Source organism: Anopheles bellator, chromosome 2 (genome assembly GCF_943735745.2).
Source record: "Anopheles bellator chromosome 2, idAnoBellAS_SP24_06.2, whole genome shotgun sequence".
Taxonomy (NCBI): domain Eukaryota; kingdom Metazoa; phylum Arthropoda; class Insecta; order Diptera; family Culicidae; genus Anopheles; species Anopheles bellator.
This window is the reverse complement of record NC_071286.1, coordinates 15,715,881-15,735,950: the sequence shown is the minus strand read 5'-3', so window position 1 is coordinate 15,735,950 and position 20,070 is coordinate 15,715,881. Positions and strand designations below refer to the sequence as shown.

General features: G+C 48.2%; 5 protein-coding genes across 5 annotated transcripts; 3 read left to right on the top strand and 2 right to left on the bottom strand.

Annotated features, from left to right (window-relative positions):
* The first annotated feature begins 1,027 nt into the window (after positions 1 to 1,027).
* Positions 1,028 to 1,452, top strand: LOC131211261 (uncharacterized). The gene is made up of 3 exons (XM_058204666.1): positions 1,028 to 1,073; positions 1,142 to 1,275; positions 1,327 to 1,452. Exons 1-3 carry the CDS (start codon positions 1,028 to 1,030, stop codon positions 1,450 to 1,452), a joined length of 306 nt encoding a protein of 101 aa, XP_058060649.1.
* Positions 1,453 to 2,683: 1,231 nt separating this feature from the next.
* Positions 2,684 to 6,127, top strand: LOC131209353 (general odorant-binding protein 84a). Its single transcript, XM_058202406.1, has 4 exons — positions 2,684 to 2,749; positions 5,351 to 5,672; positions 5,771 to 5,900; positions 5,980 to 6,127. Exons 2-4 carry the CDS (start codon positions 5,415 to 5,417, stop codon positions 6,066 to 6,068), a joined length of 477 nt encoding a protein of 158 aa, XP_058058389.1. The 5' UTR covers positions 2,684 to 2,749; positions 5,351 to 5,414; the 3' UTR covers positions 6,069 to 6,127.
* Positions 6,128 to 6,286: 159 nt separating this feature from the next.
* Positions 6,287 to 8,630, bottom strand: LOC131209197 (cytochrome P450 4C1-like). Its single transcript, XM_058202202.1, has 5 exons — positions 8,279 to 8,630; positions 7,945 to 8,203; positions 7,181 to 7,307; positions 6,921 to 7,115; positions 6,287 to 6,865 (listed from the first exon to the last, which is right to left on the bottom strand). Exons 1-5 carry the CDS (start codon positions 8,628 to 8,630, stop codon positions 6,287 to 6,289), a joined length of 1,512 nt encoding a protein of 503 aa, XP_058058185.1.
* Positions 8,631 to 9,955: 1,325 nt separating this feature from the next.
* Positions 9,956 to 12,439, top strand: LOC131209055 (microprocessor complex subunit DGCR8). Its single transcript, XM_058202027.1, has 3 exons — positions 9,956 to 10,262; positions 10,331 to 10,620; positions 10,686 to 12,439. The coding sequence occupies exons 1-3, from the start codon at positions 10,028 to 10,030 to the stop codon at positions 12,123 to 12,125; spliced, it is 1,965 nt and encodes a 654-aa protein (XP_058058010.1). The 5' UTR covers positions 9,956 to 10,027; the 3' UTR covers positions 12,126 to 12,439.
* Positions 12,440 to 15,837: 3,398 nt separating this feature from the next.
* On the bottom strand, positions 15,838 to 17,585 carry LOC131210752 (uncharacterized). The gene is made up of 3 exons (XM_058204045.1): positions 17,417 to 17,585; positions 16,105 to 16,219; positions 15,838 to 16,027 (listed from the first exon to the last, which is right to left on the bottom strand). Exons 1-3 carry the CDS (start codon positions 17,559 to 17,561, stop codon positions 15,838 to 15,840), a joined length of 450 nt encoding a protein of 149 aa, XP_058060028.1. The 5' UTR covers positions 17,562 to 17,585.
* Between the last annotated feature and the right edge of the window lie 2,485 nt (positions 17,586 to 20,070).

Here is a 20,070-nt window from a genome sequence, read left to right as displayed (position 1 = left end):
AAACTGTGGCGCAGCATTGATGATGGCTAAGGGGACAGAGGCATACATTAGTGTTACTCACAGCATTAAGGCTCGACTCGGGGATGGACACTTGCTGCTGGCTGTCGCACCGCATCAACTAGTAGTTCGCCCCCGGATCTCGGAGTGACTTACCGGCAACGACCAGCAGAACAGCAACGGCAGTAAGTTTGAAAGCCATTTCTCAGAAGGTTTCGGTTCGGTCTATTCGTTGGGCGTCGGAACGTCTGACTGCGTCTGTTGACGCAAGGGTTAGGTTTTATACCATTCCGAAGGCACCGAGAACTGAACGATAGCTCGTCGTGCGGCCGACCCATTGGCCATGTTTAATAACGATAAGGTGAAGGAATATTAATTATGCTTTCCCGGGGCTGTCGTGCCGGTGGATAGTAGCAATGGGTCGCGCTACTTCAATTTCACATTAACCCAAATTATTTGACGCATTTAATTAAATGCTTGATTGAATATTCATTTCGCAGATTTCGGTGAATTGAAAACGAGTCCACGGGTCCACTTTTTAGGACGATCCAATACTCCAATAATTTATTGATCAGGATCGGGTCTTAAATAAAGGTGACGAAGAAATAATATAAATTTAATGTGCACGAATTCGCACCAACATTCCACAAAAGGGCGACCGCAGCGGTTTTCATTCACAAAGTGTCTGCTTAACATAGCGCCATTATCGCGAAAAAGGAATTTACAGCGACAGATAAAAAAGGAATGAAATTTACACCTCGCAACGAAGCGTAATGTAACGCCGGGTGGTGCAATGTGCAGTGGCCAGCGGCGCCACTCATAAAAAAGTTTGCCGATGAATATGCTGTTTCAAACAACTTGTAGCAGATAGCGTTGACTAATTACGTCGCTATCATGAATTGTGCACCCGCCGGGGACGTCAGTTGGTAGAAAGTTTCAACTATAAAAACGGCGCCCTGGTCCCCAAGCCGGCACACAGTAGCGCCCGTTGGCAGTGAACCCTCCGCAGAACCTGCACAGGATATTAAAAATGGCATTCAAAGTTGTGGCTCTCGCCGTCCTGCTGGTCATCGTGGGTAAGTGTCCGAGACTCTTCGTGTCCTGCGCTACAATGTCTGACGCTCTCCGTACAACTTTTCGCCAGCCATCAACGCTACGCCGCAGTTTGACCAGCTGCCCGGAGGCATGACACCACCGTCCGTGGGTGAGATGCCGGTCGGAGGAAACCAGACGAACCCGGGCGATATGGCCAACAACATGAACATGACCGTCCCGGAGGCTCCGGCTGGTGGGGTTCCCGAGAACCCAGCCGGTGGTGGTGTCCCCGAGAACCCGGCCGGAGGAGTCGGTGGAGCCGAAAACGCCACCATGCCGTCCAACATTGGCAGTGGCCTCCCGAACCGGATCGGCAACAGCATCCGCAACCGCAACAGCAACCGAAACAAAGGACACTAGGGTGTGACGGAGGAGGGTTGTCGACTTGATGGAACGGAATTGTGGTGCTCCTGGTGCCACGTGGACCGAGTGTTGGTTGGACAATAAATTGAATCTGGTCATAGCAACAGTACATCGTCTGGATTCTCTCCTCATCCATCATCACCTCGAGGATAATTATTTCCACCTTCGTAATTGAGTGGCAGACCACCACCCAGAGCGGGTCCTGTGCCGGTTAAAGGGACCTCCAGAAAGCGTTCGAAGTGATCTGGCTGACCCTCTTATTCTAAGCAAGATAATCGACTGCCACACGGTGTCGCAGAGCACTTGCAAATTGCTGTTAAGATTCCCTGTCATCCGCGACCGTTCCGGGCCAAAAGGACTGTTTTAAAATTTATACCGTGATGTAGTTCCTCCTGTGACCTGTGTTCCACCAAGACCGAGCGGTACATGTGGAGCCCGTTTAATGTGACAACAAAATTGAATTCCTCGCCATCCGCCTCCCAACGCTGCGACAGCCACTCAAACGGTGGCGCTGGAGGATTTTCTTGGAACAGAACGTCGTCTTCGACTTTGCTGGAATTCAGCGCTCCGTTAGCGACGGAAATTCCAGGTGCAGTGGGACGAGGAAAATCGTTGATCCTTTGAGTCGTCGAGCTATGTGTTCGCTACGCCATGTACACCGCACTCTGTTTCCCTGCGGGTAGACTACGGCGGACAAGATCTCGAAATTGCTGCGCGACTACTTTCGTGTTCCGTGCCGTGTACCGTTTCTTAATATGCGTGTCGAGGGAAATTAACTTCTTTAAAAGATCGCGAGGAAAACGGGCGAGCACGTGAAACTCCGGACCTTGGACAACGCACGTCCAATAACGTTCCCGGGAGTAATAGTTGTCACCCGCTGTCACATGGCGGCGATATTCGTCGAAATAAAAAAAAAAGCCACGTCAAATAATTCAATTGCTTGCGTTTGCTACAATTGTTCATTCAACTTTGATGACACGTCAGCTAAGTGGATGCAAATAATGTCGGGCCAAATTGCAACGGAACCGACGCGGCGTACCGGTTAGATGTCGGAAGTTGGGTCGCCCGTAGGTCGTCGTAATTCGATCAAATTGTCCATCATAACAGACCGCTGGCTGGCTAGGTTGCGAAGGGAGGAAACGCAACTAAGCCTCGCGACAACGGTTCCGGATCGGATTTTCTCGTATAAATTCGATTTCCATTCAAGCGGGCAACTTAGTGCATCCGACGCGCTGGCACTGAGCTAAACATTGTAGTAATCGAAAAGTGTTTCAAGTGACTGTTTAAGTGAAAAGTAAGTTTAGGAAGTTTGTTCGTCGCACATTGTCGATTGGAATACAGTGGAATACGGCATCTACGGCACTAGACGACATACATTGATTATTGATTGAGAGCATGCGGTATCGCAAAACACATTCTGTGATGTGAAACACTTTTTGAAATGTTTGAAGTGAAATTCCTATCCAATTTACCCGATTTGTTTTGGTTAAACATTCCATTTTTGAACTATGAATTTACGGAATTTCCAGGAAGGTAGTGCAACACGACACGATGGTTCCAGGATAAAAACTACTTCATCATACGTTCTGCACTTGGCCATTTTGTTATTCCCTGCGGGAAATGCGCTCCCTTTGAATACTTTCTTCGTTACGTGCTGTGCAGATTGCCTGCCTCACAGGCGTAGAACAGAAGAACTCCGGAGATCGGAGAAGCAAACTGCCGGTCAATCGATTGCCGATTGTTTGCCGAAAAGCCCATCCACCGGATGCCAAACGTTGTGGCCACGTTGGCACATTGCCTCAGAACAGCCTCCATAATTGATTGCTGGTTCTTCGTGTGATTTACATGTGCTTACTCATGTACCACTGGCTCGGACGGGCTCGTGTGGAAGAAGATCTTGGGGCCAAATCGGATTTTCCATGTGTTTGCGAATTGGCAGGAGCATAAATTATCCTTAGAATGCTCGGTGGCGGCAACCATATAACTGGGCAAGGTTATTGCGTTGAGGCGTGATCGGTTCTTGTATTCGTATTCGGACGAGTCTCGAGACTTGAATGACTTGCTTCGGTGATTGAAACCGATTGCCATTTAGGAGTGATGGAGCATATAATTTGTATTCATATCGAGCTTCCTGCCATTCCATTGGTGTGTTCCATTCCTACAAGCGTAAGTTTATACTAGTTTACCAATTTGTGAGTTACAAGCCATTGAATTTCGGTTGGCCAGCTCGGGCCGTTCCGTTAGCAATTTTCACTTTTCGACAAATGGCCACCATCTGCCAAGCCGAGCTTGTAATGCAAATTCACTCTCGATAAAGTGTCGCGCATTACGCCGTAGAGCCTTCGAAGAAACGGCGGACAAATGTTTACGCCAGAACACCTGGCGCCATCGTCCCAGAGTGCTTGGCTTCGCGCAAAACAGAAAGGACCGTAGATATTGTTTGCGCTAAGCCGGTATGGCTGGAAGCAAACTTTGGCGAACGCACTTTGCCGCTCGTCGACAAAAACAATCGGGCGGAATTCGAGCGAAGTTCTTAGGATTCATGTTGCGCAAGTTCCGGTCACCTCCACCCCCGCCGTAAATAAGCCGCCCACTGGCGGCACGAATCATGCACGCCACATTTAGTGCCACCGCGCTACGGTCGGGGACGGAAATTCGCGATGCTCATCCCGTGAAATTGATACCACTTCCTTTTATCATATTTTCCGCACCAAACGCCCACCGGGGCCGGGCGGTCGGGTTCGCCTATTTTTACATCGCCAAGGATAACAACGCAAGCCGTTCGAACGGGGGGGCTGAAAGACGATAATAATTTTTTTAAATCGCCCCGTTAGAAGCAGTTTGTTTTTGCGTGCCTTTGTGCGTGGCGCGGTTTTCGCTTTCCTTTCTAATGCAAATGGATACGCCCGTTTTCCCGCTTTTCCGACCGATCTGCTGCCTCGTTACGCTCCGTCTAGCGGAATCATATTTTTGCACGTCCGGGCGTGGGCATCGTGGACCTGACGGGGCTCACTTGCTGACCGGGGGATTGTTTACGAGAGACCCCAGCACTGCTTGGCTGATCTATGCCCTTCGCGGTCTATCCGGTCGCGGTCCATTTTGGGCCGAGTCCTCGCAAAGGTGCCACAGCCGAACAATGGAACGGAATGGCAAATTATTTTGCTTCAACAAGTCGACCGTTGGTAACGAGAATGCTGCTTCCGTTTCACATTTAGAATTATGGTCCCAACAGAGTCCGGCAAGCCAGAAATGTAGCCTGCCGAAGGAAACTTAAAGTGGGGCGCTTCGTTGGAAAATTCGCCCGCCCGAACTTGTGTGCAGACCAATCCGTCGGCGTTCACGCTTCAATGGCTGCCGTGGCGCGAAATTTCACTTTCTAACCCTCTTTAAAGTTGAATAATTGCGGCGGAAAATTCAATTAGCAATATTTTTGAACGATTTTGTAGCTCACAAACACAGCAATTAAGTAATTGCAAAATGAGAGGCGTTTGGGAAGTGAACAAATCCATTCCTGGTTTGGGTTTCAATTAAATTGTTTCGCACAGTGTTTGCCCCAGGTCCGGTCACAAAGCGCACACTTTATCTAGAGATAGCGGCAAGAAAAGCCCACCCGAAACAAATTACAACTGCCAAGTCCGAACGATGGCCCCATGACTTTCGTTCGCTTCATTCCGCTCCGCGTCATCTCCACGCCACACTAATTGCAGTCTTGCACGACATGGGCCACAATGTCTGGAGGGCTGAAGCTTTTCTCAAGCCCCACAACAAAACATCCCCATCGTGCGACGAAAGCGAAAACTGTTGGCCATTCTTTGATCCGCCGGCAGCTCGGGTCGACCGGGCTGTCAGCGATCGAAAAACTATCTGCATATTAATGGTCTGTTTTTGCGCGAAGCGCCCCAAGCCGCAACGCAAGGAAAAACGGGCAGCAAGGCACGGACAAGGGTTTTCTTCGCGCGATGCATTCCCGGTTCGGCCTCCTGCTGGCCGTCGCTGTCGCCCTGGGGGCAGCCGTCGGTTGCAGCATGCTGAACAACGACAACGCGGAACAGCGCAGCGGGCTGCTCGCCGATCCGGCCACCGCCAAGAAGGTGCCCGAGATGTCGTCCCAAGAAGCGATCACGGAGTGCAACCGAACGTTCATCATCACGACCGAGTACTGGAACGAGCTGAACGAAACCGGAAGCTTCCCGGACGAAACGGACCGGATACCGCTGGTGGGTTAAGGGGGGTGACGCTCGGGCGAAACTCGGCTATCTTCGACGGGTAATCGATTTTCATTTTCACGAAACTTTTCCCACCACCGGACGGGCAGTGTTTTGTCCGATGCTATCTGAAGGCGCTCGGAATCCTGACGGAGGACGATAGAGTCAACAAGGAGCAAGCGCTGGCACTGAGCTGGGCCACCGCTGGCGAGACGATCGACGAGTGTCTGGATGAGATGAGTAAGTGTAGCACGTCGTCTGAGTCCCCTTGGGAGACGTTCTTCTTATCCTTCTACCGATTCTCTGTCTTCCGGGGCAGCCGGAACTACGTGCGAGAAAGCTTACTATCTCACGCGCTGCGTTATGACCCGAGCGCTGGTAGACGGCAGGAGCAAAGACAACAAATAGGCCCGGCGCTGATGATGACAGCTTACATCGCTCCTCGCACCCGCATCGATGCTAATTGTTTGCCCTAATGTCCCGATGATTGAATCTGTAAATAAAAATAAGATGGCCCCCAGTGGATAGCAGCAAAGCTCACACGCCGACACAAATTAGCATTGAAGTAACTAGCTGGGCACTGTTGCGCTAGCTTTATTAACACCCACTGCCAGGTTTGGGGCCCACTAGTCCCGGCGGCGCAACTGCACCTCGTGGGCAAATGCAAGATTCAGAGAGATCTGGTACTGGAAGCGGATGTCTTCGTAACGCAGCCTCGTGGTCAGCTCGTAGTTGCGCAAAATCGACGCCAGCAGCGCCTTCAGACTCATCATCGCGTATCGGTATCCGATACAACCACGAGGACCACCGCTGAACGGAAGGTGCGCGTACGGATGGTACGGCGGTGCGGTCCTTGCGAACCGATCCGGATCAAACTCGTCCGCCGATGGGCCCCAGATATCCTTGCGCCGATGCAGCGAGTAGAAGTTGAACAGTAACATCGTTCCCTTCGGAATGCGGTGCCCGTCCAGGACGAGCTCGGTAAGGTTCTGCCGTCCGATGAGCGGAGCCACCGGCATCAGACGCATCGTTTCCTTCAGAACCCGTTCGAGGTACACCAGGTCCTTCATCAGTTCGATCGTGACCTCCTGGGCACTGTCCGGGAGCAACTCGTAAACCTCGGCGTACGCTTTGGCCTGCACGTCCGGGTGCATGGCCAGCAGCAGACAGGTGTGCGCTAATTGCGTTGCCGACGTCTCGTTGCCCTGCGAATTGACGGTGTCAAGGATGGGTAATGGAAACGCTTGGCTACCAACTTACCGCCACGATCATCGTGTAGATGTGATCGGAAATTTCGTCGTCCGAAAAGTGACGGGCACCTGGCTGGGTGGCCGGAATTTTCATCAGTTGGTCAATGAATATCTGAGGCTTCTTGTACGTCTCCTCGGTCGGCCGTTGCTGGATGCCGGTCTCAATGAAGGTTCGCCCAATCTCTTCCCGCTTGTCCTGGATTATCTGTCGGAGTGATAGACTGAACCCGTCAGATGTCCGTTGAGCGAATCAGTCTAAATGGGGGGTACCTTTTTGGTGAAACGCTGGCACACGCCGATAGCTTTCATCTCGTTCCGGTACAGCTCGGTGAATTGATAGATGAAATCGATGTGCAGGAAAACGTTGAATATCCGAATGCCTATCGTTTTCAGTGCGCTGATCCGCGTGAACAGAGGATAGCTTGTTATTTGATTTTTGCATTAAAAGCCTAGGTTATGGAATGGTAAGGACTTTCGCTACTCGTCAGGATGTTGAGACACACGAACTCGAACTTGTGTGTCTTTCTTCAGAGACTGTCGCGACAAAATATAAAGTCCAATTATCAGATATCTAAAAAAAAAGTCCGCCATCCTTCAACTCTGTAGGAATCGTTAAGGAACAAGTCGCTCGATGAGCAGCCGCACTGATTGATTGTTTAGCATTTCAACACAATTTAGATGGTTTGGCAAACCGAGCAATAAATTTCAGCTCCGATGGCTGACATGTAATTACGAACCATACCCGCATTACGCAATCACGATCAAGCCTCTAATTGAAACTGCTATCTTCACTGGCCATAAATTTATGAGATTTCCTGTAAAATCTCCGCCCACAATCGCCACTGACGCAGAACACCGCCCATCATGCGGGCACATTGTGACGGAATCGGGTACCTTTAATTGGGGACCGCAAACCATCGGCAGTGAAAACGAAAGTTTCACAATTAGCAACCGCCACAACGTTTGAGGGCATGCTCCCGTGAGCAAACCACAGACCTCCTTTCATTTCAAACTCGAGCCTGGGCAACACTTACACTTCCAAGTTGCTAATGAACTGCTCGGCCCCATCGCGCTCCAGAACTTGGCCCCCCAGTGACGTCCGGCAGATCATCTCCAGCGTGCAGGCGGAAATGTACTCCAGGATGTTGCACGGCCCCGCGCCAGGCCGTGTGTAGCGGTCTAACCGCCCCACGAGCCGTCGTGTACAATCGTTGAAGATCGGCACGAAGCTCTCCAGGATCCGGGCGTTGAAGGTTGAATTGAGCGTTTTGCGATGCATTTTCCACACATCATCTGGAACACGGCGGGAGAAATTGTGGCCGTTATCTTGGCACCGCACGTCGGTCGGACATCGGACTGGTTGCTTACACTTTGCCGCCAAAAGCCCGTTCGGGAGGCGAACCACCTTATACACGTCCGATTTCGCTTGGCAGGCCGGATGCGTGAGGACTTTCTGGACCAGCTCCGGGTGCGTGACGCCGATCGCGACCTGTGGCCCGAACCGGAACGTAAACAGTCGATCGTGCTGCCGGAAGTGTCGATCGAGCAACAGAAACACTTCGCTGGGGCTTTTGCCCAAAAACTCGCGCAAATTACCGAGCCACCGGTGGCAGGGTGTGGCACGTGGAATACCGTCGGCCCAGCGAAGAAGCTGCGACCAGTACCAGGGGATCGTCACCGCCAGGAGGATCACCGCCACCAGCAAAAGCCCGGGAAGCATGATGCGTCCACCGTTCACGCTCACAACAGGAATGCAACTGCGCCACGGCGAGCCATTTTCCGCGCAATTCGAGGGCCCTTTGCTGCAATCGGTGGGCCATTCGCGTGCGCGAGTTCGTCATTTTCCGCGAGCACGGTGCGTGCATAATGGCATAATGGGCCATGTCAGGGGTGGGGTTTCGACGGTGGTCCGAGTAACGGAAGCAGAAAAAATGCGTACCGCCGTATCACATAATTTATGCAATTATTTTTGCGATTTTCCCTATGCTGCCGCGCCGCCGATCCAGTATGTTGACGGCCAGTGGGGCATAGTGGCGGGGATCGTTGACTTGTACAAACATTTCAGCTGACCATCAACAAGCAGCGGCCAGACTGAAAAGCCCACTAACCTAGCGACGGGCTACATCGAAGGGTGCAGTTTCCGATGAAAAAATGCGTTCACGCCGGCCTGTGAAAATGAAGTGTTAACAGCAATGTTAAGCTCAGACATGGTTTCGCTGTTTTCATTTAAAGGGGATTATGCAAATGTTCAACTATTGCTTAGGAATTTAACATCCCAATCATAATCAGTCGTTTCGTCACTTCGAATCTCTTTAAAACCGAAAGTATTATGTGGCTTTAAATTCACTCGGGAGATTCGCTCCTCTTGAATGGTCTTACTGCAAACGAAACATATAACAGTTTTATTATACGTCTTTTCCGTCGCATAAAGCGCGAACGGAGCAACGGTTTTTATGTTACACGTGCTTGGGTTCGAAAGTTCGAGAAACGAAGTTCGAGAAACTGTGCGAGCTTCGTAACGCTTCGTAACGCTTCGCTGTTTGACAACCTACTGTCAAAATTTTGACGCCATCGCGGACTGTCAAAAGTGAAACGCGTGTTGATCTTTTGCAGCCATTCGGGAGGTTCAGAAATATTATCCAACATCATGCAGGTGTTTTTGTTATCCTTAGCATTGTGAGAAACTTAAACGCTTGACGTTCTTGGTATAAAATTTGTTGTTTCAAGAACGCCAGGGCGCCAGGTTTCTGCAAGAAAGCATCGCATCCCCGTCTCAGTGTAGCGTGCGCGAGTGTGTTTGCCGACCGTTCCAAAGCGTTTTCCGGCCAGCCAGGAACACCGATCGATCCGCTGGCCTCTCATCCATGTGTGAAACGATTTTCTACCACTGACCGATGTGAGCAACACTCAATTTTGCCATGCAGTTTAGTGCCACACACTCCGCATAGGAAAGAAAGATTGATTTTGTTCATCATTGGCTGGTTGGGTAGAAAATTGCAAGCTTCGGTTGTTATCTGCTCCATTTACCGGAACCGTTCGGGACGGGTGTGCTGCGAGGTAGTGCGGCGACAGTGCGGGAACGTTGTCCCTTAGGTTAATGTGAAGAAACGTTTCAAAATGAATGAAGAACCGCATTTAAAAAAGGAGCTATCGGCGGACGCCTTGTCAGAAAGCGGAGACGATGCTCGTGGATGTCCTATGGCCAAACGAATCAAGCTAGAACCGGAATCCCCTGCTCGTGACAACGATGGGATTAAACTCGTCACGAAGAGAGCGGAAGAAAATCTGCGCGAGTTCGATGTTCTGGACGAAGTCACGGGAGACAATTCGGATTGCGATTCGGATGGAGACGGTATGAAAACAATCTCTAAATCGATACATTTTGGTAACGGCTTTGTTGATCCCCAAAACGTTTATCAGGTGGCGAAAGCGAAAACAACACCTCCGAGGGCTCAGATGTCAACTACGACGATATCGAAACCATGCTGGACGAAGGACTGCCGGAGGAACTACGAAACTCGAACAAAAGGCAACCGTATGAGGAACGTTTTAAGAAGGTTCTCGACGAGAAGGGTCGCAATCATTTCGAGGTCCTACCGGAGGGTTGGGTTCAAGCGACGCACGTAAGCGGCATGCCACTGTATCTCCACAAAACGACACGGGTATGTGTCGCGTCCCGGCCCTACTTTCTCGGTCCGGGAAGCGTAAGGGTAAGTTGAGGCGTCGCTCGGGGGGCGGATGAGGCAGATGTTTACCAGATGAACTACTATTTTAGAAACATGAGATCCCTCTGAGCGCCATTCCTTGCCTCAACTATCGAAAAGCACTCGAAAAGGAACAGCAGTTGAAGAAAGAACTTGCAGCGGCCACGGCAGCACGGGAGGCAGCAGCCAACGACGCCGCCAAGGCTCCAACGGCTAACGGTGGAGCATCGGACAGTGTCGAAAACGGTGCAAACGTACCGCGAACAGGAACCGTACGCCAGCTGCACAATCTGCAGTTGAGCAAGATGATCGCCGGAGCAACGAGTGCGGCCGAAGCGCAAGCCAACGTAAAGTTGCTTCCCCTGAAGGTGAGTGCCCAAATCGAAACCGTGACGGAAAATCTGAAAGCCCAATCCCTCACGGCAGACGCCGTGGTAGAATACTGCAGTCAGCTATTCCACTTCAAAACGGTACGCGTGTTGCGATTCAAATCTTGGGCCGCACGCCGCAGGTTTACCAAGCACAGGAAACACATCAAGAACCTGCAGCGACCGACGCTGCCTGACGGCACGAAGCTAATCACGTTTCCGATGCTGAACATGGAAGACGAGCAGGGCAATCCGCATGCTCGACCGAAGAAGGAGTGGATCATGAATCCGAACGGCAAAAGCTACGTCTGCATCCTCCACGAGTACGTGCAGCACGCATTGCGACGGCAACCGACGTACGAGTTCAAGGAGCTGGAAAACGCCGCCACGCCCTACTCAGCCACCGTCACCATTAATGACCTCAAGTACGGCACCGGTTACGGGACGAGCAAGAAGCAGGCCAAAAGTGAAGCTGCTCGCGAGACACTAGAAATCCTAATCCCTGACATGAAGGACAAGATCACCGGCAAGGAGGCCAAGAATGCCTCTAGTGTCGGTAGCTCGCTGTCGCAGTCGGCCGACTTGCGGGAACTATCCGTGTTCGATGAGATCAAAATAGAAGACCCACGCGTGGCGGAATTTTGTGCCAAGACGACGGAACCGTCACCGCATGCAATCTTGCTGACCTGTCTGCAGCGTAACTTTGGGCTCGGCGAGGTGCACATCAACTACGAGGTGAACACGATGAAACACCGGAAGAACGAGTTCACCATGACGGTCGGCAAGCACACGGCGACGGTGGTGTGCAAGAACAAGCGCGACGGTAAGCAGCGCGCCTCGCAGGCGATTCTGCAGATTTTGCATCCACACATCAAAACCTGGGGCTCACTGTTGCGGCTGTACGGCAATCGGTCGGTCAAGTCGTACAAAGAAAAGAAACAAGAAGAACAGGAGATTACCGTGCTGCAGAGCAAGGCGGCCATTAACCAGCCCAACTACGCCATTCTCGAAAAGCTAAAGCAAGAGATGCATAAAAACTTCATCGAACAACAAAACGTGCGTGTGATCGGCAAGTTTGTCCCTCCGTCGGACGTCGAGTTGCCAAGCGGTTCCGCAGCGATTCTGAAAAACGTTGAACTCTAAAGTAATGTCCGTTGGTTTCCAGGGAAGGTGGTATCCTCTTAAAGTGTTATCATTACATCTTATCCAGGTGTGTCTATTTATCTATCGTAGTCAAGATTTTACTGTTTTTTTATGCTTACCATTACGATTAATTCCTGCCGAACTAAAGCCAACTAACTAAAGATAAACTCATTTTACTCTACTAGCACGCCAACTGCCTATTGGCGACGGCAGCGATAAGTAGCGGTATTATTATTAGCGCAGATACAACATTAACTTTCACCCACCAGTGGTAACGACATGATTACGATATTACCTGAATATAAGCATGATTTTTCCGCTAGTCTTTTTCACGTGCCTGGTTTCTCGTCAATACCAAAAACAGATAAATAATAACGTGAAAATAACGTTCATAATTTTAAGGCACAACTATCGTATTTCAGAGCCAGTTGCTGTGCCACAGGATGAGACGGGCGTTGAAGAATGAAGAACTAATGCTCTCCATTATCACCTGAAAGTATATTATAATTTACTAGGCAAACCAAGCGACTTCTGTTGCACCCAAAGTGTATTTTTGAAAATAAAAACGTTTATTGTATTAGCAAACGTTTTTCATATTGGGTTTCAGTTGAATTTCTGTTTAAGCTTGGTGCGCCAGCTGTCGATGTCAATGGCAGCCGCATGCGTTTGTGTTCGGACGGACACCAGTTCGCTTTAACTACATTCAGCAAAGAGAGAACCGAACTGAACCCAGCCAAAACTATGCTGGCATGATTTGCCGAAGAATCGAAACTTAAAAAATAAAAATCGTATTTGTTAGGAAACATTTGTGTTTTATTCTCGTGAAATATGCTTTCGTCCTTCCTCTCACACGTGTTCACATCGATAGCTAGCTGAGTGATAATATTAATCTGTATTGGATAAGACTTCCCACCTCGAAGGATAAGACAATTCCCGCCCAAGTGGCCGCTCTCTGGTTGGTCTCGTCGTGCGTTTTTGGTTAATTGCATACGTCTGCCGTACGTTAGGAGCCAACTAGGTCCATGCTTATGCGCCCTTTTATGTGGGACAATAATTTGTTGGTGCTTTGTAGTTTAAATGTACCGTGTAATTCTTATGGTTTACTATTACAATTTAGGTAACAAACTTTATGGACCAATCCACCCACGCTGCTGCTACTTCTTGTTTGCCAAGGCGCGCCCCGGGAGTGATAACCGACCTCGCTACTTAAATACGAAACTTTCCTACTTACAGTTACTTTTGACGAAGGTGCCTTAATGGGTATTTCAACGATCAATTTGATTGATAATGACTGAGTGCTACCGCTACCGTTGCTCTATCAATATGCAGTATCGTACAATCGACTAGTGCGATTTTGTAGTATATGTATGTTGAACGGCAAGCTTCCTCCCATCGTTTGCCCCCTGGTCCAACGACGTTCCCTGAAGCCTAGTAGCAATCGCAACGGTGCACTGATGCATTGCATGCCGACTATTGCATTGCTGCTTCTTGCTTTGGATATCACATTTAAGTATATTTGTATGTTTGCTGATCATTATGTACAGTTGATCATTTTGGTTTATTTATTCGCTTTAGTTTATTCGCTCCTCTGCTCGTGGTGTCGAAAAATAAACCAAACAGGGATAAATAAACTCTGGTAGTGGAACCCTCCTGGGACCGTAGTTTGTTTCTTGTTTGCTTCCTTTTCGAGTTTGTGCACGAAAGCGTGTCCATGTTGGTTTGATTCGATTTTCAGTAGTATTAGTGTGCATTATTTTATGAGTGATTGTAATAAGCTTTGTGCGATGTGTTAGATTTGCGGTTACAGCTCAATGCGTCCTTTAGGGTATAGTCGTTTTATTAGGCACTTATAATATACTCGAACGCTTTGCATACTAATTGTTTATCCGGCAGCATGGTGAATTAGTTTCGAAATTGCCGATCCGATTGCCAAATTGACAAGGTGCCGATATATTCTCTTAGACACGTGCTGCCGTACTGTATTGTTGATGCTGCTGCTTGTTTCGGACTAGCTGTTGCTTGCGGAGAAGTTCTCGATTACCATCGTTATCGGATCGCTTCCCGCAATCGCTCCGTGTGCTCTACTATACCACAAAAAGGCAATTTTAATTAAAACAAAAAACCTCACTTCCTTCGTTTGAAACCTTCATACCCTCGGTACCCGTCCAGCAGGGGGATGCACTAATCCGTAACACTACGTGTGATATTTTAGTACAATGTTTTCGCGTTATCGATACTATGTGGTGAACATAACATAAAATAACTACTCGAGATCATCTTTACCACAACAACATACATATGCCTTTTCTAACCATTTTCATTCTACTATGGGGTTACCAAAAAAAGATGGGAGTTCTTCCGGAAGCATAATGACCAAGGAATCAAAATAACTATGCAGCGTTGAAGCACGCTTTCGCTCACAGGCTATAACACCACACGTAAGTAAGACCATCAGAAGCGATTAACTAAAACGCTAGCATCTGTTGAGCCATTTTGTTTGGCAATCGACCATAAGAGAAACAATTAAAACAATCCAATAAAGAAACCTATGATAAACATTAAGAGTTGCGGTCGAACCGGGATTAACACGTAACTAGGAACTGGATGAAGTAGTGCCGCCTGTAATCGGCTGGACTGCTTTTCAGCTGGGCGGTTTCTGGTCTGATTGTGGTCAGGAAAGATGTTCTCTGGCAACGGCAACAATAAGTTCGCAGTACGTTGCGCATTCGATCAAGTAAATGATTCGCGTATCTTGTCAACGAGAAACTATTGCATTTCTACATTCTGTTTATAACGAAGCACAGGTAAAATTGGTCCATCTCTTAGACTATCGAATCCGTGTACCGTCAGGACTTTTCTACCAAGTCCTCCAGATGGTTCGGTTCGTTGGAAAACGAGTTCGGGCATTAGGGAAAACCGGGGCCAAAAAAGGGCAGGAAACGATAGCTTTCGACTGGCTGGCCTTTATTATCCTAATAAAATATCATATCATATGTGTTTGTGTGTGTGTGTTGTATCATTTCAATTCAATCTGCATTGCAAAGTCAGCGAATAGTGTGACCTTCGAAAACATTACGTTAAATCACCCGTCGTGCAGCACTGTTCTCTGTTTTAAATTTACAATTTAGTTTGCCTTTCATTGTTTTCGCGTATCCATTACTGAGCTTCTCTTGCATAGAACCAAATAGTTACTTGGTTCGATTCACGGCTGGCACTGGTAGCGGTTTTTTTTTCTTTTTTGTTATTTTTTTCTAATCACTAGCTTATACTAATAATTGTATCTTGCACTCTAAACTTTCACGTGTTTTGATTTTTCCTCGATTACACCTTAGGTTGTAGATAATGGTTGTTTATTTTGTCCACTTTCTTCCACTCTTGCCTATCAAGTTAAGTAGTTAAGCACCTCAGAAACCATCAGCCAAGCAAACTAACAAACCCTTTTTTTATTAAACCTACAGTGTTACAATCTACTGCTTCCGAACCCGGTGCATTGAGAGCTTATACTTCACAATCGATTTGATCATCTTGTTTGGTCATAGTTTTTGTGTCCCTTCAATTGAGACGCATGATAATTGAACGATATGCTATAAACATCGTTCCAGCCAAGCTTCTGGGTGTTGTTAGCTATGGTTCCATGGAGTGTAAAGCGAGAAAAGCAATGGTCTAATGAATTATATTCTGATGGACGCTTCTAGCTTTCTTCCTCACGTTGTTAGCTTCCGGTCGCGAGTAGACACTGGTTGGGAGTCTGTAATGACACGGATGTCCTTAGCAGCACCCCTACCGCCACCATGACAATCGTAAGCGATGACCAAAACGCCACCGTATGTCCGACCATCAGCCGTGAACCTCTGTTGCAGGCATCGGCATCGTTACAGCTCTGCAGACATCCGTGAACGTATCTGAAAAATCCCACCATTCGACGGAAATTTAAGTTAGGAAGGACTGTGGAAAAGTTTTCGATTTTACGAAATCTTACCTATCATCGTAGTAGAAGCGGCCGCAGTGCGACATGCGAATGATTTCGGTATCCGTCGTCAGCGTGCCACTGTCGAGGGCGCAACCCCTCACGGTAATCGTTTCCCCGGTGTCATCTGGGTCATAGAAAACGAACGTTTCATTTACGAATGCCACGGGTGTGTAAGAAAGCAAAAGGCAAAATAAAACAAAGTGCCACGCAAATCTAAAACAGACTTTCCCAAAACAAATGTTTATTGAATGAACCACCAACCTAAATGATCCAAGCCTTGATTTACGATGCAGCAACAAGAACATGCGCCGGCGAGGTGATTGTAACATAGTTTCAATCACGTTCCGGACAGAAGCATGGTGCAGAAAGACCATCAATCTCACACCCAACAAGACACACGTTGCACACTTCCGGCCAACGTGCAGCCAACGTGCGGGCCTTCAGCAACAGAATGGCTGCAATTAATGCACGCTTGGCCATGCTTTGTCCAGCCCTATCGTTGTATCGGCAAAATGATGCTTTTTGTCTCTCGTTTCATATTTCGTTCTGTGTGCGTTGGTGGCACTTTGATGATGCGTGTGGAACGCGGCCCGAACATGGGTTCCAGACACAGTAAAAGTCCCACATCAGTGACACACTGCAACCAAATAGACCTCGCAATAACCGATGGACATGGGCACGGACGATGCTGACAGCATCCTGTGCAGAATCTACTGGATCAAGTGTTGGCCAGGAGGCTGGACCATGTTCATCCGTGCTGCGGTTCTACGCTATCACTACGATGGATGTATGGGAAAGTGATTGACTTTTTGTCGGAACTCAATCAATTCCGGGTTTTGCTTTGTCCCCACGACCTCAACGAGAACATGCATGGGGTGGCTATGGCTTTTCGGTCATTGTTCGTTGCTGGGTTGAAAAGGCTCGTTTTCCTATATCTTTTCGTCGATAAAAACAGGGGCGCAACCATATTGTTGAAAACCTATTTCATCACCACAATAAATGCTGAATGTCGGAGCTTACACTGGCGGTTGATTGATTTCGAACACATTAATTGATTCGGGGGAATAGTTTTAATGGTCAAATACTGCCATAAATAGGGCAGATTATCATATTCAATTCGAGATTCAAACGAGAGTCGAAGATACTGCTCTTGATGGATGCAAACATCGAAAAAAAAGTTCATAGAAATCATAGAATAGAATCAAAATGATAGAATAGACAGAAAACATCTAAAACATGAACCACAATAGGCGATATACGAAAATGGAATGAATCGTGAATCGAAGCGATCAGTAAATTGAGCCACCACCACGATACTCACCGTAATATCCGGCAATTTTAATGCACGACGTGGCCGGAAACAGTCCATCGCGGCCCTTGCGCCCGCCCATGCACGGTGACTCCAGGATGGCGGCCGAGTAATTGTTGTGGAACGGATCATCACACGCCTTGTTGGCACCGTTCATCGAGACGCACTTAAAGCAATCGATACCATCGACTGGGAAGCGTTGGGTGGGAAGTAATTTGTTTGCCACACGAAAACGAGAGCAAATCGGATAAAACGAGCAGATGAAATACAGAACGTAAAAAATCATTGAAATCCCGCCATCGCTAAGCTCAGGGCCCAAAACATAAACGCGTTTCAGTTGGCAAAGAAAACCCATAAATCAAATCATTCGACATCGAGCTGGCAAACTGGTGGCCCATTGTGTATTGGTGAGGTTTTTTTATTTTCTGGGACAACATATAATTCGCTTCCGGCCTGCATATATTTGGTCGCCCGCCGTGGGACCGGAATTCAGTGTTACCCAATTTTCTGCCGCTAAATTGGATTCCTATTTTGCAATTATCTACGGCCATTTTACTGGTGGTATTTCCTTTTTTTCTTGCTCTCCCTTTAAATATGAGGATGCGCCGGGTATTGGGGAGAAAGAAATGGAATCTCCTTACGCAAACAGCGAATGCTGTCGAAACGATTCACAACATTGTGCAGGTTATGCAAATTCAAGATTTACGTTAATTGGCTTATGAATAAAATATGTGCCCACCTTCCGGTTTCCAATCAGATCCTGGCCAGTGCCGTCAACGTTCCGTTCTCTGGTCACAATCGGAATTGGGCCAGGCTTCATTCGATCGTTACTTGAGTGGAATGCTTGCAATGTGTGTGGCACGGTTGGATTAATTATGCATTTCTGTTTGCCCTGTCCGGTGGATAATCAATTCGGAAGCCGACGGCCGCGTCCGGAGTTGTGGGACGAATGGACTCTCTTCGGATGGATCAAAAATGCCACTCGTCGGCTGCTATTATGATGGGCTCGTTTTAATGCTTTATCGCTTCGAGCGATGCGACACTAGAATCCCTGTGTAATGCTGTGGCTCGCTACTGGCAGAGAGTCTAGCGGCTACCGCATGCTGCCTGCAGCAAGGTGTATCAGCACGGATCACCGGTGTGGTCTCGGGCTTCACCCAGCGGTACACTCGGGCTCGGACGGAATGACATAAATTATGAACCAACGGCATCCAATGCTGGGGCATTTTGCCTACCGCGATGGAGGCGCATGGTGGTTTTGCACCGCCATGGAGACGCATGGTGGAGATTACATACAAAGAGCGCACTAAAGCCGGCAGGGACACAAATTAAATTATTTGCTGTCATGTAGAACAATCAACGTTGGTCGGTGATGTCAGTCACCTACATTGTCTCAGCTGATTGGAGCCATCCGGCTGTTTCGACTATGCCCATTATTTGAAAAAGTTGAATTTTATTCTTTTCGAAATGAAATCTACGGACCCACTGTCTAGGCCCACTGGTTGATTGAGGCTACAGGCATAACAGCGGCTGCACAGTTACATTCACGGTGATTGCTATTGAAACAATCTATTTCAATGGCGTTCATAACAATTCATTCTATTACGAACGAACATTATTATTCAACGTAAACGCATGCAAATAAGCATGGACCACACGTAAATCACGTAACGAAGACCCGCCCGCCTGGTGGCCTCATTCACCGATTCGTTCACAAAAAGCAATTGAATTCCTTCCTCGGCATCGGCTGTAAATTTCGTTCTCTCGACATAACCACAAAAACGGAGAAGGCATTCTGAACAAAAAGGAGCAGAAAACGTGGGAACGTGTGCTGCTCATGCAATATTCAATTCTCTTCCGGTCAGAGAATTTAAAAAAAATTCCCGCACAGAAACCACGTAGCCGGAGGGCCCCGGAGTGCTTTACTATTCAGCCATCATTCAGCCATCAGACAGCCGGTGGAAGAAACCGTACCGGCGGAAAGGACTAAATGTAAAAGCTTCATCAAAGGGTGAACTTTTTCTGCCGGGTGCCACCGAAAAGGACAGGCCATCGGTAGAAAGGGAAAACGTGGAACATTGCATTCTGTTCCGTTAATTGAGCGAAAATATTGATGTGTCCTTAAAGGAACATTGCAATTGGTAGCAGAATCGATCTTTTGTTGTACGGCCAATTGGAACAGCACAGCATGGAATGTTTCTGGCAGGACTTTCGAGAAACGACAATTTAATTTAAATACAGGTACATTTTGTGCTCCTTCTCAGAATGTTGGACGTTTTGGGAAGCCACTCCCGCGTGTTAGTTCTATAAAATAAGAAACGTTTCCACAAAAAAACTAACCATGAATTCGGAGTCCACTCGGAAAGTACCGACCACAGAAACGGTTACTTTCATTGGTGAATAGAGTTAGCCAAGCTGCCAACAACGAAAACCACCGGCACTTCTCGAAAAATTCGTTGCTCGCCGCCTTTCTCTGACACTAAAGGAAACTTTTTCAACGCATCGATTCGTTTTTTTTTTGTGCTGCTCTTTGTGGTCTCGTTTCACAGAAGGAATGTTTGCATCCGTGCTCGGGGAATGGCCAAAACGTCGGAATTAAATCGCAAGCACCATTGGAATGGCACCATCCATTCCAATTCCGTTCCATCGAGTCCCGCTGGGTGTTC

Bases quoted from the DNA above. Each gene is read 5' to 3' on its own strand.
- LOC131209055 (XM_058202027.1), top strand. From the start codon at position 10,028: ATGAATGAAGAACCGCATTTAAAAAAGGAGCTATCGGCGGACGCCTTG. The intron at 10,263-10,330 runs GTATGAAAACAA...AACGTTTATCAG, and splicing joins TTGCGATTCGGATGGAGACG to GTGGCGAAAGCGAAAACAAC. The intron at 10,621-10,685 runs GTAAGTTGAGGC...CTACTATTTTAG, and splicing joins TCGGTCCGGGAAGCGTAAGG to AAACATGAGATCCCTCTGAG.
- LOC131209197 (XM_058202202.1), bottom strand. From the start codon at position 8,630: ATGCTTCCCGGGCTTTTGCTGGTGGCGGTGATCCTCCTGGCGGTGACG. The intron at 7,116-7,180 runs GTACCCCCCATT...TCACTCCGACAG, and splicing joins GCCAGCGTTTCACCAAAAAG to ATAATCCAGGACAAGCGGGA. The intron at 6,866-6,920 runs GTAAGTTGGTAG...GTCAATTCGCAG, and splicing joins TCTACACGATGATCGTGGCG to GGCAACGAGACGTCGGCAAC.
- LOC131211261 (XM_058204666.1), top strand. From the start codon at position 1,028: ATGGCATTCAAAGTTGTGGCTCTCGCCGTCCTGCTGGTCATCGTGG. The intron at 1,074-1,141 runs GTAAGTGTCCGA...ACTTTTCGCCAG, and splicing joins CGTCCTGCTGGTCATCGTGG to CCATCAACGCTACGCCGCAG. The intron at 1,276-1,326 runs GCTCCGGCTGGT...GGTGTCCCCGAG, and splicing joins TGAACATGACCGTCCCGGAG to AACCCGGCCGGAGGAGTCGG.
- LOC131210752 (XM_058204045.1), bottom strand. From the start codon at position 17,561: ATGAACGGTGCCAACAAGGCGTGTGATGATCCGTTCCACAACAATTAC. The intron at 16,220-17,416 runs GTGAGTATCGTG...TCTATGACCCAG, and splicing joins TAAAATTGCCGGATATTACG to ATGACACCGGGGAAACGATT. The intron at 16,028-16,104 runs GTAAGATTTCGT...GGGATTTTTCAG, and splicing joins CGCTTCTACTACGATGATAG to ATACGTTCACGGATGTCTGC.
- LOC131209353 (XM_058202406.1), top strand. From the start codon at position 5,415: ATGCATTCCCGGTTCGGCCTCCTGCTGGCCGTCGCTGTCGCCCTGGGG. The intron at 5,673-5,770 runs GTGGGTTAAGGG...CCGGACGGGCAG, and splicing joins AAACGGACCGGATACCGCTG to TGTTTTGTCCGATGCTATCT. The intron at 5,901-5,979 runs GTAAGTGTAGCA...CTTCCGGGGCAG, and splicing joins CGAGTGTCTGGATGAGATGA to CCGGAACTACGTGCGAGAAA.